The sequence below is a fragment of the Epinephelus fuscoguttatus genome, linkage group LG1 (genome assembly GCF_011397635.1).
Source record: "Epinephelus fuscoguttatus linkage group LG1, E.fuscoguttatus.final_Chr_v1".
NCBI classification, from domain to species: domain Eukaryota; kingdom Metazoa; phylum Chordata; class Actinopteri; order Perciformes; family Serranidae; genus Epinephelus; species Epinephelus fuscoguttatus.
In genome coordinates this window covers 50,163,502-50,178,489 of record NC_064752.1, presented here as the reverse complement: position 1 = coordinate 50,178,489, position 14,988 = coordinate 50,163,502, and the positions used below count along the sequence as shown (strand labels likewise).

Sequence of the window (14,988 nt, the reverse complement as noted above, 5' to 3'; positions counted from 1 at the left end):
CAGATCAAACTAGCACCAGCATGAGGTGGGAGGCATTGAAAGCACACATTAGAGGAGAAATCATCAGTTATACAAGCACCAAAACCAAGCAACAAAGAACAGAGATGGAAAACTTGGAAAAACAAATTAAATCTTTAAAGATAGATCTTAATGAAAGGGATGACACAACAAAACTAAAAGATCTGTTACTTCTGAGAGCCAAATATAATAAATTATCCGCTGATAAAGCTGCAAGAAGCTTAATGTGGTTGAAACAATCATATTATGATCAAGGGGAGAAAGCAGGGAAGCTTTTGGCATGGCAAATTAAAAAAATACAATCTGACAGAGCACTTATCAGTATAATAACCTCTTCGGGGAACCTAACAGTAGACCCATTGGAAATCAATAGTTTTAGAGAATTTTATGAACGTTTATATAGAACTGAATGCCACCAAGTGTCTGAAGAACGAGACACATTTCTTGATCAGTTTCAATTCCCAACGCTGACAGAAGATACAAAAATTAAATTAGATAGTTGAACAATTGAAAAGATTTCACAGGCTATCCAGAACATTAATAGTGGAAAAGTACCAGGGCCTGATGGTCTGCCAATAGAATTTTACAAAACATTTAAAGAAAAACTACTTGTCCCGCTCCTAAAAATGTACGATGAATCCTATCAAAATGGAATTCTCCCACCTTCTTTAAGGTTGACCATGGTAACACTGATCCTGAAACTAGCTAAACCTCCCACAGAGTGTTTGTCATTTAGACCAAAAAGTCTACGTAGATCTGATATAAAAATACTCTGTAAAGTCCTAGCAAAGAGATTAGGCCCTTATATCCCACATTTAGTTCAAAATGATCAGAACGGTTTTGTGCAAAAACGGCAAGGGTTTCATAATATAAGAAGAGTCCTTAACATAATTCATGAGAAATTTGATGCTAAAGATACAGCAATATTGTCACTGGATGCTCGGCAGGCCTTCGATAAAATTGAATAGCCGTACTTATTTAATGTCCTGCCTAGATTTGGATTTGGAAATAACCTTCTGAAATGGATTAAGATTTTATATACAAACCCGATAGCCACTGTCCTAACAAATAGTATCTTTTCTAAAGCAATAATCTTAGAACAATCTGCTCGCCAGGGATGCCCTTTGTCACCAATGTTATTCTTATTAGCTATAGAGCCCCTGGCTATGGTAGTAACAACGCAGATGGGACTGTCGAGCATCCAGATAGGACAACAGGAACATTTTTTTTTTTTTTTTTTTTACAAAACTGTCTGTCAGAATCCCAAACTTAATACAACAGGTTGAATTGTTTGGTCAGTTTTCAGGTTATAACATCAATAACTCAAAATCATCAATATTATTTTTGAACAAAGAAGAAAGACTGCAGCCAGTCATAAAAACTCCATTCATTAATGCAAAGGAAGGATTCACCGTCCTTGGTGTCAAAATTACCCCTAAAATTGAAACAACTGTCACAACAAACTATGATCCACTTGTGGGTGAAGTGGAGGATACATGGGATCGATGTACCATATCTATATTGGCCGTATGAATGTGATCAAAATGAGCATATTACCAAAATTTCTATATCTCTTTCAATCACTGTCTTCCACTACCAAAATCATTATTTGATAGACTTAGTATTTTTAGTAAATTCATCTGGAACAAAAAATCCACACTGAGACTTAGGTTGCTTCATCTGCCTTATGAAAGAGGAGGGCTACAACGTCCATACTTTTTTTTTTTTTTTCTATTTTTTTTAATAAAGAATAGAGGATTTTTATATGAATGGTAGTCTTCTTACTTTTGATCCGCTGTGTCAGAAATACCATATCCTGAAAATACACATATCGCAGCGGTGCCTGGACAGCGTGACGTGTGTGTGGTTGTGCTGCTGTCGTGGTCCTGCCAGATGCCTCCTGCTGCTGCTGCCGTCATTAGTCATACTTCTACTGTTATTATACACATATGACTATTGTCACACTTGTATACTGCCAGATATTAATACATACTTTCAACATATTGTACCGCAGTAGCCAGAACTATAATATTATTACTTTCAATAATGTTGTTGTAAGCTACTGTCATTACCTGCATCTCTCTCTCTCTCTTTCTCTTTCTCTTTCTCTATCTCATTGTGTCATGTGGATTACTGTTAATTTGTTATGCTGATCTGTTCTGTATGACATCTATTGCACATCTGTCCGTCCTGGAAGAGGGATCCCTCCTCAGTTGCTCTTCCTGAGGTTTCTACCATTTTTTTTTTTCCCCGTTAAAGGGGTTTTTTTGGGGAGTTTTTCCTTATCCACTGTGAGGGTCATAAGGACAGAGGGATGTCGTATGCTGTAAAGCCCTGTGAGGCATATTGTGATTTGTGATATTGGGCTTTATAAATAAAATTGAATTGAAAAAAACACTTTTTTAAATATTTACAATTGAAGTATTTCATACTATCTGAAAATAAGATTTTAACATCTGAACCACCTTTATCACGTCTTGAAAATCTCATGATTCTAAACCTGAAAGGGCGAAGTCAAGTTTCTTTATTTTATAAAGCTTTGATAACATATGAAACAGAGTCTACTATAGATAGGCTCAAGGCATGGAGACTAGATCTTCAAGAGGACGTAGAAGAGACTGATGCCTTAAAGCTCAAAAACAATCATTCGATACGAGAATGAAATTACTGCAGTACAAATAGTTAATGAGAACTTACATTACCCCAGTCAAGCTGAACCGTTGGTCCCCTGACATCCCAGACACTTGTATTAAAAGTTTAGAGGGAAAGGGGACTCTGTTCCATTGTGTATGGGAATGTCCAAAATTGCAAAAATACTGGAAAACAGTAGTTGGGACTATATCTGAGATTGTTGGAATGAAGGTACCTCACCAGGCAAAATTGTGTGTACTCGGCATATATCCAACGAACGTTGCTACCGGTTCACAACAGACAACTCTAACTGACTTTGGATTCCTGCAGGCCAGGAGAATAATAGCTCTATCTTGGAGAAAAATGGATATACCTTCGAGAGGCATGTGGGTGAGGGAGATGGTATTTTGTGTTGTATTTGAAAGACTGACTTATATAACTAGAGGAAGGGCAGGAAAATTTGAAAAAATATGGAAACCTTTTATTGGAATTTCTTGGGCATCAGGGAACACAATCACTATAAAGTAGCTGTGTGTAGAGTGTATTTATTTCCATCTTTCTTTTTGTCTTTTTTTAATCTGATGTTTTGTTTCATTTTGTTTGTTACTCTTATTTTTTTCTTTCTTTAAATATGTGAGTTATTGTGAATGTTTGTGTTGTCTGTATGTGTGAAATTTGTGGAAAAAAAACTATAAAAATATTGTTTTAAAACAAAAGTATGTACACAAGGCCCTAAAATTCCATTTGTGGCACTGCCTAGGGTGGCAGCCTGTTAGAGTTGTTCTTCGTTGTCTTGTTTTAGTAACTCTTGCACTTATCTTCCTTCTATTCTTACTGTATTAGGCACTGGTTTTTGCTTTTTGCTCTTCAAACACTTTATATCTTGTATATTTTGAATATTTTGATGGCCCTGACCCAGGGAACCCACTGGTTGTTCTGGTTGTGGCTGGTCTGTGAATGTTAATTTGTGTTACTTTAATTTGTGTCACTGTAATCGAAGCATTCTCTGGCATAAGATTTTCCTACGGGATAAATAAAGTTCTATTGAAATGAACTGAATTAAGCACAGAGCCGAAGTATGCCATGCTAAGGACATGTTCTGTGTCTACCTATTATGAATTGTCACTAGAATGTTGGAGCTGTACAAGGAGTTCCAGGAGGAAGCGTACAGTGTGGCTCTGCACCCCACCGGCCTCTTCATCCTGGTGGGCTTTTCAGACAAACTCAGGCTAATGACCCTACTCATCAATGACATCCGCACCTTCAAGGAGTTCACTGTGCGCAACTGCAGAGAGGTGGGTTATACACGCATGTGTGGGGATTGTGTGTTCATGCAGAACATGGTAATGACTGATATCACAGCCACATGATGCTCTCTTGAGCTCTTTCCTTATTTTTTCACTTTCTCGCTTCACATCTTAGTGTGCTTTTAGCCACGGGGGCCACATGTTTGCAGCTGTCAATGGAAATGTCATTCACATCTACTCTGTCACCTCTTTTGAGAACATCCTCAATCTGAAGGGCCACAATGGAAAGGTGAGTCGGGCAGGAGGGTGGATCATACAGCATGTGGAGTCAGGGCAGTGCCAGAGAGAGTGGTCATATTTGTGAAACAGTTAGGGGCCTTAACTATGCCTCCCCGAAAGGCTGTAGTACAGTACAATTTGTCTCTGCAGGTGAGAGGCATTAAATGGAGTCTGGACGACAGTCACCTGGTGTCATGTGGGATGGATGGTGCAGTGTATGAGTGGAACACTCAGACTGGTAAGCGTGAGTCTGAGAGTGTCCTCAAGTCTTGTGGCTACACAGATGTTGCCTTCTCTTCAGACTGCAAGACCATCCTGACTGTAGGAACAGACCTCACACTGAAAGAGATTCAGGATTGTCAGGTCAGTCACAGCAACAGAATTCTGGATTTAGAGTTTCCATAAATTATAATGAGTGGAAGTGTGATGTCAATCAATCAATTTTATTTATAAAGCCCAATATCACAAATCACAATTTGCCTCACAGGGCTTTACAGTATATGACATCCCTCTGTCCTTTGGACCCTCGCAGTGGATAAGGAAAAACTCCCCCAAAAAAACCTTTAACAGGGGAAAAAAATGGTAGAAACCTCAGGAAGAGCAACTGAGGAGGGATCCCTCTTCCAGGACGGACAGACGTGCAATAGATGTCGTACAGAACAGATCAACATAATAAATTAACAGTAATCCGCATGACACAATGAGACAGAAAGAGAGACAGAGAGAGATGCAGGACAGACGGTAATGACAGTAGCTTAAAACAACATTAATGAAAGTAATTATATAATAATATAATTATAATTCTGGTTATTGATGTTCACGTAGGAAGGAAGTTATAGGAATGATAGGAGACTTTTTGCGAAAGCAGTTGCCACTACAATTACAAGAGATTTTACTAGATGTATGCTCTCAAGCAGGAAATACTGACAAAGCCCGTTAGCATATGAACAGAGATTAGGCCCCTGTTCCTTTCAGAACATAGTTTACTTTCAGGTAGTAATGTGGGTTGTGGACCCTAAAGGGTGGAAAAATAGATTTGAGGGGTTTCAAAATGATTAAACCTGCATTTACTGTTTTTCGAGGCCACTTGGGGGCAGCACGACAAGCAGTAAACACAACACTGACATACATATTATCCCTGTAAGGTTGGCACGATATCAGATTTTCACAAAATTATTATCGTGGCCAAAAGAGTTCATGACAACGTTATAATCACGATATCTAAAGAAAAAAAATGCTATCAATCAAATTCATCTTTAACTTTGTTAATTATGTGTTTTGTCTCTTTTGGCAAATAAGTTAGACTTAAAATATGAGTGCAGGCAGGAGAAAAGAAAGTCTGTAACATTTCAGTTAACAGTGCTAAATTACTAGATATTTAAAAGGCAACCAGATGGTGCTGAAGGAGGGAGACAGGGCGAGAAGGGAAATTAAGTGAAATATTTATATTTTATATATTGGATTATTCACGCCATACTATCATATGTATTATTAACATGATATTAATTCATTAGGGTTGTCATCCCAGTTGAATATTTTATTGGTTCCACAGGTGCTGAGGGAGGTTCCTGCTGATGAGGTAGCTCACACCGCTGTGGCAGTGTCTCACTCTGGCAGGGTTATCTTCACTGGGACCTTCAGTGGAGCCATCAGAGCCATTAAATACCCGTTACCTATTCAGAAGGAATGGATCATATACCAGGCTCACAGTGGCCCCATCACTAAGGTTGGGCTTAATGTTGATGCACACTGAACTGACAGAGAGACAGAAATCCATCACCTCTAAATGGAATTTGAATATTAGAATATTTTTAAAGTGAGAAATGATCTCTCATGCCAGTCATTATGTAACTAGGACAAAGTCTGACCAACTGACTTGTGTGTCCTCAGATGATGATCACCTTTGACGATCAGTTCCTGCTGACAGTGTCCGAGGATGGCTGTCTGTTGATTTGGAAGGTCATTGATAAGGAGGGCCGAGGACTGAAGAGCAACAGGCAGATTATCCATGCTGAAGAGATCCTGGTCACCAAGTCAGACCTGGAGGAGAAGGTTTGTATGTGTACCTGTGTGTGTGTGTGTGATTGCATCAGGCCATTTTACCTACATGTGTTTCCGTTATTGATAGTAGAATGAAGCATCCCAGAGGAAAATTTTGCTTCTCACAACAGTCTCAGTTCAATTCAGTTCAATTCAATTCAAATAGCTTTATTGAACCAACATTTCATATGTGTTGCCAAAGCACAATTACAGTTTAAGACAGTGAATTAAATTAACTGCAATGGAATATAATAGGTAAATAAATAATTAAAGAAACAATTAACAACAGCATATTAATACAACATCATAGACATAAATTTGAAAGAAAAAAACTCATCAAGTGAAGGAGTAAATAAAAAGGCAGAGTGTGATCTGTGATGAGATGATATGTTGATATCATATGATATCATATGTTGTTTCATTGGTTGTCTCTGAGGCTGTTGCATGCACTGACATATTTTGCTGCATGTGTGGTGCTAACATTGTTTTCTTCAATTAGATGTTGCATTTTGGTCTGGTCAGGGAGTGTGTCAAAATCTTGAAGTTTACATTGAATTTTTGTACAGAACTTTGTTCTGATGTCTACATATGTGCTGCATTGTAACAAGAAATGTTGCTCTGTCTCTACCTGCCTCTGTGGACAGAGCTGACACAGCCAGGTCTCAATAGTTGATGTAGTTTTCTATAATTTGGTTGGGCTGGATTGTGTGAGGGTTGTCCTAAGGCCTTGTGCTGTTAGAGGAGGTGAACCTCAGGACCAGCTGGCTGAGAGGACTCCTCTCTGTGTTCTCCTCTTGGCAATGGAGAGCTTTGTAATGGTACAGTAGGAGTTGGGGTCACTTATTGTTAGGTGTTTGTAGAATTTGATTGCTCTTTGTTGTATCCTAATTAAAAGGGGGTATTGGCCAAATTTAGCTTGGCATCCAATGTTTGGGGTGTTCCTGTGGACTCTGAGTGTACTCAGAATCACTGAGTATTCTTCTCACTGAGTATACTTCAATTGGATGTTTGTCCCATTTTTCAAAGTCTTGATTTACAGAAGGACCCCACACTTCACTACCATACAGTAATGTCGATTTGATTGCAGATTGGACTTTTATATAGCACAGAAAGCTCTCCTTCCCATGTCTCTGAGATCATTAATAGCCAGATTGAAATCCCCTGCTGAGGTTATTTTTAGTCCCAATTATGTGTAGCAGTGTGTGTGTTGTATTATAGTGGAGCACAGTAGGAACCTGACTGTTTTTTCCCTGACACCTGGGTCGTTTCTTGAAGACCATAATTCTAGTCTTTTCCAGATTAACCGTTAGGGCCCAGGTCTGACTGAAGTTTTGCAGACGATCCAGTTTTGTGTATGCATGTGTATGTGTGAGTATGTACAGTACAGGCCAAAAGTTTGGACACACCTTCTCATTCAATGCGTTTTCTTTATTTTCATGACTATTTACATTGTAGATTCTCACTGAAGGCATCAAAACTATGAATGAACACATGTGGAGTTATGTACTTAACAAAAAAAAGGTGAAATAACTGAAAACATGTTTTATATTCTAGTTTCTTCAAAATAGCCACCCTTTGCTCTGATTACTGCTTTGCACACTCTTGGCATTCTCTCCATGAGCTTCAAGAGGTAGTCACCTGAAATGGTTTTCCAACAGTCTTGAAGGAGTTCCCAGAGGTGTTTAGCACTTGTTGGCCCCTTTGCCTTCACTCTGCGGTCCAGCTCACCCCAAACCATCTCGATTGGGTTCAGGTCCAGTGACTGTGGAGGCCAGGTCATCTGCCGCAGCCCTCCATCACTCTCCTTCTTGGTCAAATAGCCCTTACACAGCCTGGAGGTGTGTTTGGGGTCATTGTCCTGTTGAAAAATAAATGATCCTCCAACTAAACGCAAACCGGATGGGATGGCATGTCGCTGCAGGATGCTGTGGTAGCCATGCTGGTTCAGTGTGCCTTCAATTTTGAATAAATCCCCAACAGTGTCACCAGCAAAACACCCCCACACCATCACACCTCCTCCTCCATGCTTCACAGTGGAAACCAGCCATGTGGAATCCATCCGTTCACCTTTTCTGCGTCTCACAAAGACACGGCGGTTGGAACCAGAGATCTCAAATTTGGACTCATCAGACCAAAGCACAGATTTCCACTGGTCTAATGTCCATTCCTTGTGTTTCTTGGCCCAAACAAATCTCTTCTGCTTGTTGCCTCTCCTTAGCAGTGGTTTCCTAGCAGCTATTTGACCATGAAGGCCTGATTCGCGCAGTCTCCTCTTAACAGTTGTTCAAGAGATGGGTCTGCTGCTAGAACTCTGTGTGGCATTCATCTGGTCTCTGATCTAAGCTGCTGTTAACTTGCGATTTCTGAGGCTGGTGACTCGGATGAACTTATCCTCAGAAGCAGAGGTGACTCTTGGTCTTCCTTTCCTGGGTCGGTCCTCATGTGTGCCAGTTTCGTTGTAGCGCTTGATGGTTTTTGCGACTCCACTTGGGGACATATTTAAAGTTTTTGCAATTTTCCAGACTGACTGACCTTCATTTCTTAAAGTAATGATGGCCACTCGTTTTTCTTTAGTTAGCTGATTGGTTCTTGCCATAATATGAATTTTAACAGTTGTCCAATAGGGGGGCTGTTGGCTGTGTATTAACCTGTCTTCTGCACAACACAACTGATGGTCCCAACCCCATTGATAAAGCAAGAAATTCCACTAATTAACCCTGATAAGGCACACCTGTGAAGTGGAAACCATTTCAGGTGACTACCTCTTGAAGCTCATGGAGAGAATGCCAAGAGTGTGCAAAGCAGTAATCAGAGCAAAGGGTGGCTATTTTGAAGAAACTAGAATATAAAACATGTTTTCAGTTATTTCACCTTTTTTTGTTAAGTACATAACTCCACATGTGTTCATTCATAGTTTTGATGCCTTCAGTGAGAATCTACAATGTAAATAGTCATGGAAATAAAGAAAACGCATTGAATGAGAAGGTGTGTCCAAACTTTTGGCCTGTACTGTATATATACTGTGTGTGTGTGTGTGTGTGTGTGTGTATGTGCATAGCTTGTGTATATATGCATATTTTGGATGTATGTACATAGTACAAACTATCTGTCATGACTGGATAAGGATACAAAGATGAGATTATTTTTTTAACAAGGTATAGATATATGAATTTCTATTTTCTAAGTATTTTTATAATTAATTTTATTGTGCTGTAATACAAATATTATTGGTAATTAATTTAATATCTTAGAATAGGTCAAGGAGAATTAATTATTGTACAGCTTTATAGTGATGGGGAGCTACATAATTGACTATTATTAATATATGAAGAAGGGGTGGGAATAAGTAAGTTTGTACTTACTACCTTCCACTCCTTTTTGGAAATGTAAATCAAATCATTATATGTTGTTTTCAGTTTTCATGCTTCCTTTAGTAACCTGTTTTTTTCTTCATGTTTTTCTGCCACTGTATGACTATTTTGTTTTTTTACTATATAAATGTTTGAAATAAACTGCTACCAACTAACTAACCAAGTAACTAGGAGACAAGGCTAAACAAAGAAGAGATCTTATTCTGAATTTTCCTCTCCTCTGGGATGGTGAAATGAAGAGCGGACAGGACAGTATATTGCGTATACATAAGTGTCAAACACATCCATCCATCCATCCATCCATCCATCCATCCCTCATCCATTTTCATCTGCAGGCCAGGTCATGAGGGCAGCTGGCAGAGCAAAGACATCCAGACATCTCTCTCCCCAGCAACCCTTTCCAGCTCCTCCTGGGAGATCCTGAGGCATTCCCAGGCCAGATGAAATATATAATCCCTCCCACGTGTTCTAGGTCTGTCCTGGGGCCTTCTCCCAGTTGGATGGGCCCAGAATACCTCTAACGGGAGGCGCCCAGGAGGATCCTGATCAGTTGCCTAAACCACCTCAACTGGCCCCTTTTGACATGAAGGAGCAGCAGCTCTATTCTGAGTTTCCTTCAGATGTCTGAGCTCCTCACCCTATCTCTAAGGATGAGCCCAGCCCCCCTATGGAGAAAACTCATTTACACTCATTCTTTTGGTCAGTACCCAAAGGTCCTGACCATAGGTGAGGGTTGGGACATAGATGGACCAGTAAATCAAAAGCTTTGCCTTCTGGCTTAGTTGTCTCTTCACCAGCACTGCACCACCATCATTGCAGATGCCGTGGCAAACAGCCAATCCATCTCATGCTCCATTCTACCCTCAGTCATGAACAAGACCCCAAGATACTTAAACTCCGTCACTTGTGGCAGTAACTCTCTCCCAACCCAGAGGGGGCAATCTACCATTTTCCAGCAGAGAACCAAGGCCTCAGACTTGGAGGAGCTGACTCTGATCCTGACCGCTTCACACTCAGCTGCAAACTACCCCAGTTCATGCTGGAGGTCACAGTGTGATGAAGCCAACAGAATCACATCATCTGCAAAGAGCTAAGATGCAGATGTAAAAACATTTTGGTAGTTCTGCATCTAATGTTTGACTGCTATGTTGTGCCACCAGTGTTAAATGTTATGATTTAGTATGGGTTGTACAGTATAGAAATGTTGATTTACAGTTTTTTCCTTTAATTGGCCTCAGTTGATCGTATTTTTATTGATAATTGACAAAGACAATATTTGTATAGCAGTCAATTAGTAACATAAAGTCACATTCAACAGAAGTATCCAGTCCTGTATTCCTGTCTGTATGTGTGTCCTGCAGACCCAGAACATGCTGGAGCTAAAGATGCGTCTGGAGGAGCTGCAGATGGAAAACGAGTACCAACTCCGGCTGAGGGACATGAACTACAGTGAGAAGATGAAGGAAGTCTCTGACAAGTTTACCCAGCAAATAGAATCTCTGAAAACAATGCAACAGGTGTGCAACAACTGTACTTCAAATAGACTCAGTAGTACTGTTGTTTACCTCTCAGTTTCAGGTCAAAATGTCTACTAAAAACAAACAATAACTGTATTTATAGGAAGGGTCCATCTGCAATCCTTTCTGTGCTTTTCAAATGGAAACTCCCACTCAGCTGTTAGCAAAGAGCAATGTAGTATTATTTTAAGCGTACACTACATTTAGAATATTTTCACTGCTTTATTTTGCTGTCAGACAGCTACTTTCCCACAGGGAACTGAAGCTGTTGTACTGCCGTCTTCAAGGCCACCAGACTCCTTTGACAGAAACAATAATTTTACCTCACAGCACACAGGAATTGCGGGAGTCGGAGTAATACCTTTAGAAAATGTTTGCACTCGTCATAATTTTAGGGGCACCACCCTCCGATGGAGGGAAGTGACTAATCAAATTAATAACTCTAGAAACCAATTATTAATTTGTCAGTACACATATCAATCATGAATCAATCTCAATACCTGGGTTATGAATTCTCTATACAGTGATCTTAGCTCCTGCTCAAAAGAAATATCCACAGACAACAACTTGGCGACAAATGAAGATTTATTTAGGGCTAAATGTTTAACAACTGAGTAAATGAATAGTAAATGAGGATGATATGAAATCAACAGTATGTATAAATGGATTAGGCAAAAGATAACACTTTTGGCAGTTATTCAGTTTGGCAATAGTGGGAGAGTATGTGACTATAGATATATTGGGGACGCAGGGATGCGCAAAACCATTTACCTAACAAAACCTAAATTAAGATCAAAATGAGTAAGTCTCCTATTCGACATCAACTCTTATCACAACACAGCAGCTGCATCAGGTGAGGAAAGTTTTGCCTACTCTTAGCAGCGTTGACTCAGGCTGACGTTTCTCAGAGGACCCCGGGCTGTCACTTTGTAGCTCCCGGGCTTCCCAGCAGAACGAAGCCGGCTGTAACACAATGGTGGCAGGGCAGTTGAGGCTGACTGCGATGTCCTTCAGGCGGTCCTCAAACGTCGGTTATCTTAGGCTGCAGAAAGTCTCTTGATTTGGCAAAGGAACCACTGCTTTGCGGACACTTTGATAAGTGGCTGGCAGCCGCTGGATCTGATGAATCTTTGATGGAGTTGCAGGTCGAATAGTAGCTCATCTATTTAGCTGTAGCTGCTTGCTTATAATAAGGTTGAAAACAATCTTGTCGGCCGTTAGACATTATTATTAAAATTACTATTAATGCGTATAAAAAATGTTGCGATCGGCTGGCATTGTTGCTTCAGGTATAATGTTACTGAAAGCACAGACAAAAAGAAAGAAAACTCAGGGCAGACAAGACAATCCTGGACATGTCGAGCAAAACTTAAAAGTTTAAAATAATTTCGATCGTAAGAGAAGAAAGGGTTACGCAGGAAGCGAGTATAAGAGCGTAATGGATTAAAGCATAAAGAGTATAAGTAGAAGGACGGACGGCAAAAGAAAGAAGAGGAAAAGTACAGTAAAAGTAAAAGGAAAAACAAAGTAAAGAGAAAGTGCCGAGATGCATCGAGCTCACTAGTTTTATCCGACCAGGTTGAGTGGGCGTGTTTGAGGCAAGGCGGGTCTCTTGGTTTAGACATTACTTTATTTCAGAGGAAACTTAATTAACTTTATTTTGCGAGATTATAAATATACTTTAACATGTTATGCGCGATAGACACATACTCTTCCCATTATGATCTGAATCGGCTCTTAACATCAAATTAGATTTAATACGATTATTATAGCGCATATATCAGCGGAACACAAGTATAAAATGTTTCGTGCACACACACACTACAAACTAGGCTGCAGTTGCATCACATACAAAATGAGACAGCACATATTAATAAAGACAAGTTGATTAATCAATCCAACTATATCTTAACTTGAAATATAATATTCGGATTCCGACAGGAACCCTTCTTAACTATCTTCACAAGGTGGCAGTATGACTCCATGTTAAATGAGGGATTAAACACATGAAATTATAACTCACTCATACTATGACCTACAAGAGTGAAAAAAAAATCATTCAACTAACAAGGATTATGCACACTTACAATGTTAGAACATGGATAAAATGTATAGTTTACTTTCAAGAGACATTTCAAGTGGGTTAACAAGAGAAACTTAATCTCTACTCAGGAATTCATCCTGAATTTAAGAATTACTCATCTGTTTTCTTATTTCATCTTCACCAGGGTGAAAGTAAGATAGAGCTGGGGTGACTCCCATGGATGTGTTGTATAACAGATAGAGGGACAGAAGAAAGAGAGGATGTGGTGAACTTAAAAGCATAGTTAATGACCCCGGGTCTGGCAGTTAAACTGGCTGAGTTGTCAAAACGCTGGATTTTCCCAGGATGGTAATCAGCAAACTGAGATCTGGAGGGTTTCCAATTGACACCGTTACCACCCTCAGCGTCAGGATGACGGTGAAAGTGTTCCTCAAATTTGAGGTGAGAACGGGGGCAAAGCCATAAACATTTGCCCCTCAGAGTGGCCCATCTCATTCTGTCCATTTACTTACAATCTAGGTTTTGGGAGAGTTCAAAAGACTGTTCCTCCTACACTGGTCTACACGCTGCCTCGATTGGGTAGTTTGTTTGTGTTATTTTCTGACTTTCACAACCAAACTAATGTGACGTATACATCAGTGGGTGGGTTTACATGTAGTAATGACATTGTCCAGAAACCTACATCAGGTCACACTGGAAAATGTTTGTGGGAGGACTGGGGGGAGAATAGAAATTTGACACTAAAACATATGTAGTTTGACCAAAATTTTATTTTTTTGGATTTGAATATATACAAGAAATACTACAGGAAAGCTGCAGAATGATATAAAACTCTCAAAAATAAATAAATAAATTATAACAAAATAATGTAGCCGGTCTTTTTCTATGAGCGTTAACATTACTTCATGACTTTTAAATTGTATGTTTCTAAAGAATTAAGAAAAAACATTGACAACATGTCTGCAGGATTTGCATGCCTCTGCTGAGTCAACACATAGGTTTATTTTCTATTTATCACATGTGCTATACCTGTAGGCCATGAAGACAGATATGGTGAAGCTGGAATGTGAGCACCAGGAGAGTTCTGCAGAGGTCACTGTGAAACACTCCAAAGAACTGAAGGACTTGGGTAAGAGGAGGACAGTATCAGTGTTGGTGTAACCTTGTTTCTACCAAGGATTAATCAATCTTTTTCTCTGTCTGTCACTCTCTCTCACACACACACACACACACACACACACACACACACACACACACACACACACACACACACAGAGTTATCCTACAGCCAGAAGCTGATTGTTGAGCATGAGCGATACCAGGATCTTCAGCATAAATTTCAGAGAATGCAGGAAGACTATGAGAAGCAGCTGAAGACTGCAGAGGAGAAAAAAATCCAGTCACTGGAGGAGCTGATGCAGCTCTACGAGACCAAGCTGCAGGAGAAGACTCAGCTCCTGGTTCAGGTCAGTCAGGAGTAGCAGCAGAGCTTTGGTGACCACATAATGTTGTATGAAGTAGAAAAGACACCAAATGAAACCCCTAACGTTCTTATCTGCTTTGATTTTGTCCTGCTGTTATTTTGTGCAGTGTCAGGAGGACGCCCAGCTGCAGATTTGTGAGTTTAAAGAGATCATAAGACAAGTAGAGGAGGATGAGAAGAGGATGATCCATGATATCCGAATCAAGTATGAGAGGAAATTGCATTCTGAGAAAGAGACCAACGCAAATCTGAAAGGAGAAACTGGTGTCATGATGCAAAAGGTGACCACAGCTCCCTCTTATAGCATCTACAGTAAACTCCTTGTTTCTATTTCTGCCTGTCTGTGATCTCCTCCTCT

The 14,988-nt window shown here is 39.8% G+C and overlaps 1 protein-coding gene across 3 annotated transcripts in view; it reads left to right on the top strand.

The window, feature by feature from the left end:
- cfap57 (cilia and flagella associated protein 57) overlaps positions 1 to 14,988 on the top strand; it is a 54,560-nt gene that overhangs the window by 21,591 nt on the left and 17,981 nt on the right. For 2 of the 3 annotated variants that reach the window (XM_049570094.1, XM_049570012.1), the window contains exons 7-15: positions 3,779 to 3,944; positions 4,072 to 4,185; positions 4,326 to 4,538; positions 5,728 to 5,901; positions 6,066 to 6,227; positions 10,948 to 11,103; positions 14,183 to 14,276; positions 14,423 to 14,613; positions 14,738 to 14,911. In XM_049570094.1, coding sequence (XP_049426051.1) covers positions 3,779 to 3,944; positions 4,072 to 4,185; positions 4,326 to 4,538; positions 5,728 to 5,901; positions 6,066 to 6,227; positions 10,948 to 11,103; positions 14,183 to 14,276; positions 14,423 to 14,613; positions 14,738 to 14,911 — 1,444 coding nt within the window. Of the gene's footprint in view, positions 1 to 3,778; positions 3,945 to 4,071; positions 4,186 to 4,325; positions 4,539 to 5,727; positions 5,902 to 6,065; positions 6,228 to 10,947; positions 11,104 to 13,331; positions 13,459 to 14,182; positions 14,277 to 14,422; positions 14,614 to 14,737; positions 14,912 to 14,988 lie in introns of those variants that run through there. The other variant, XM_049570137.1, reaches the window with a different exon arrangement.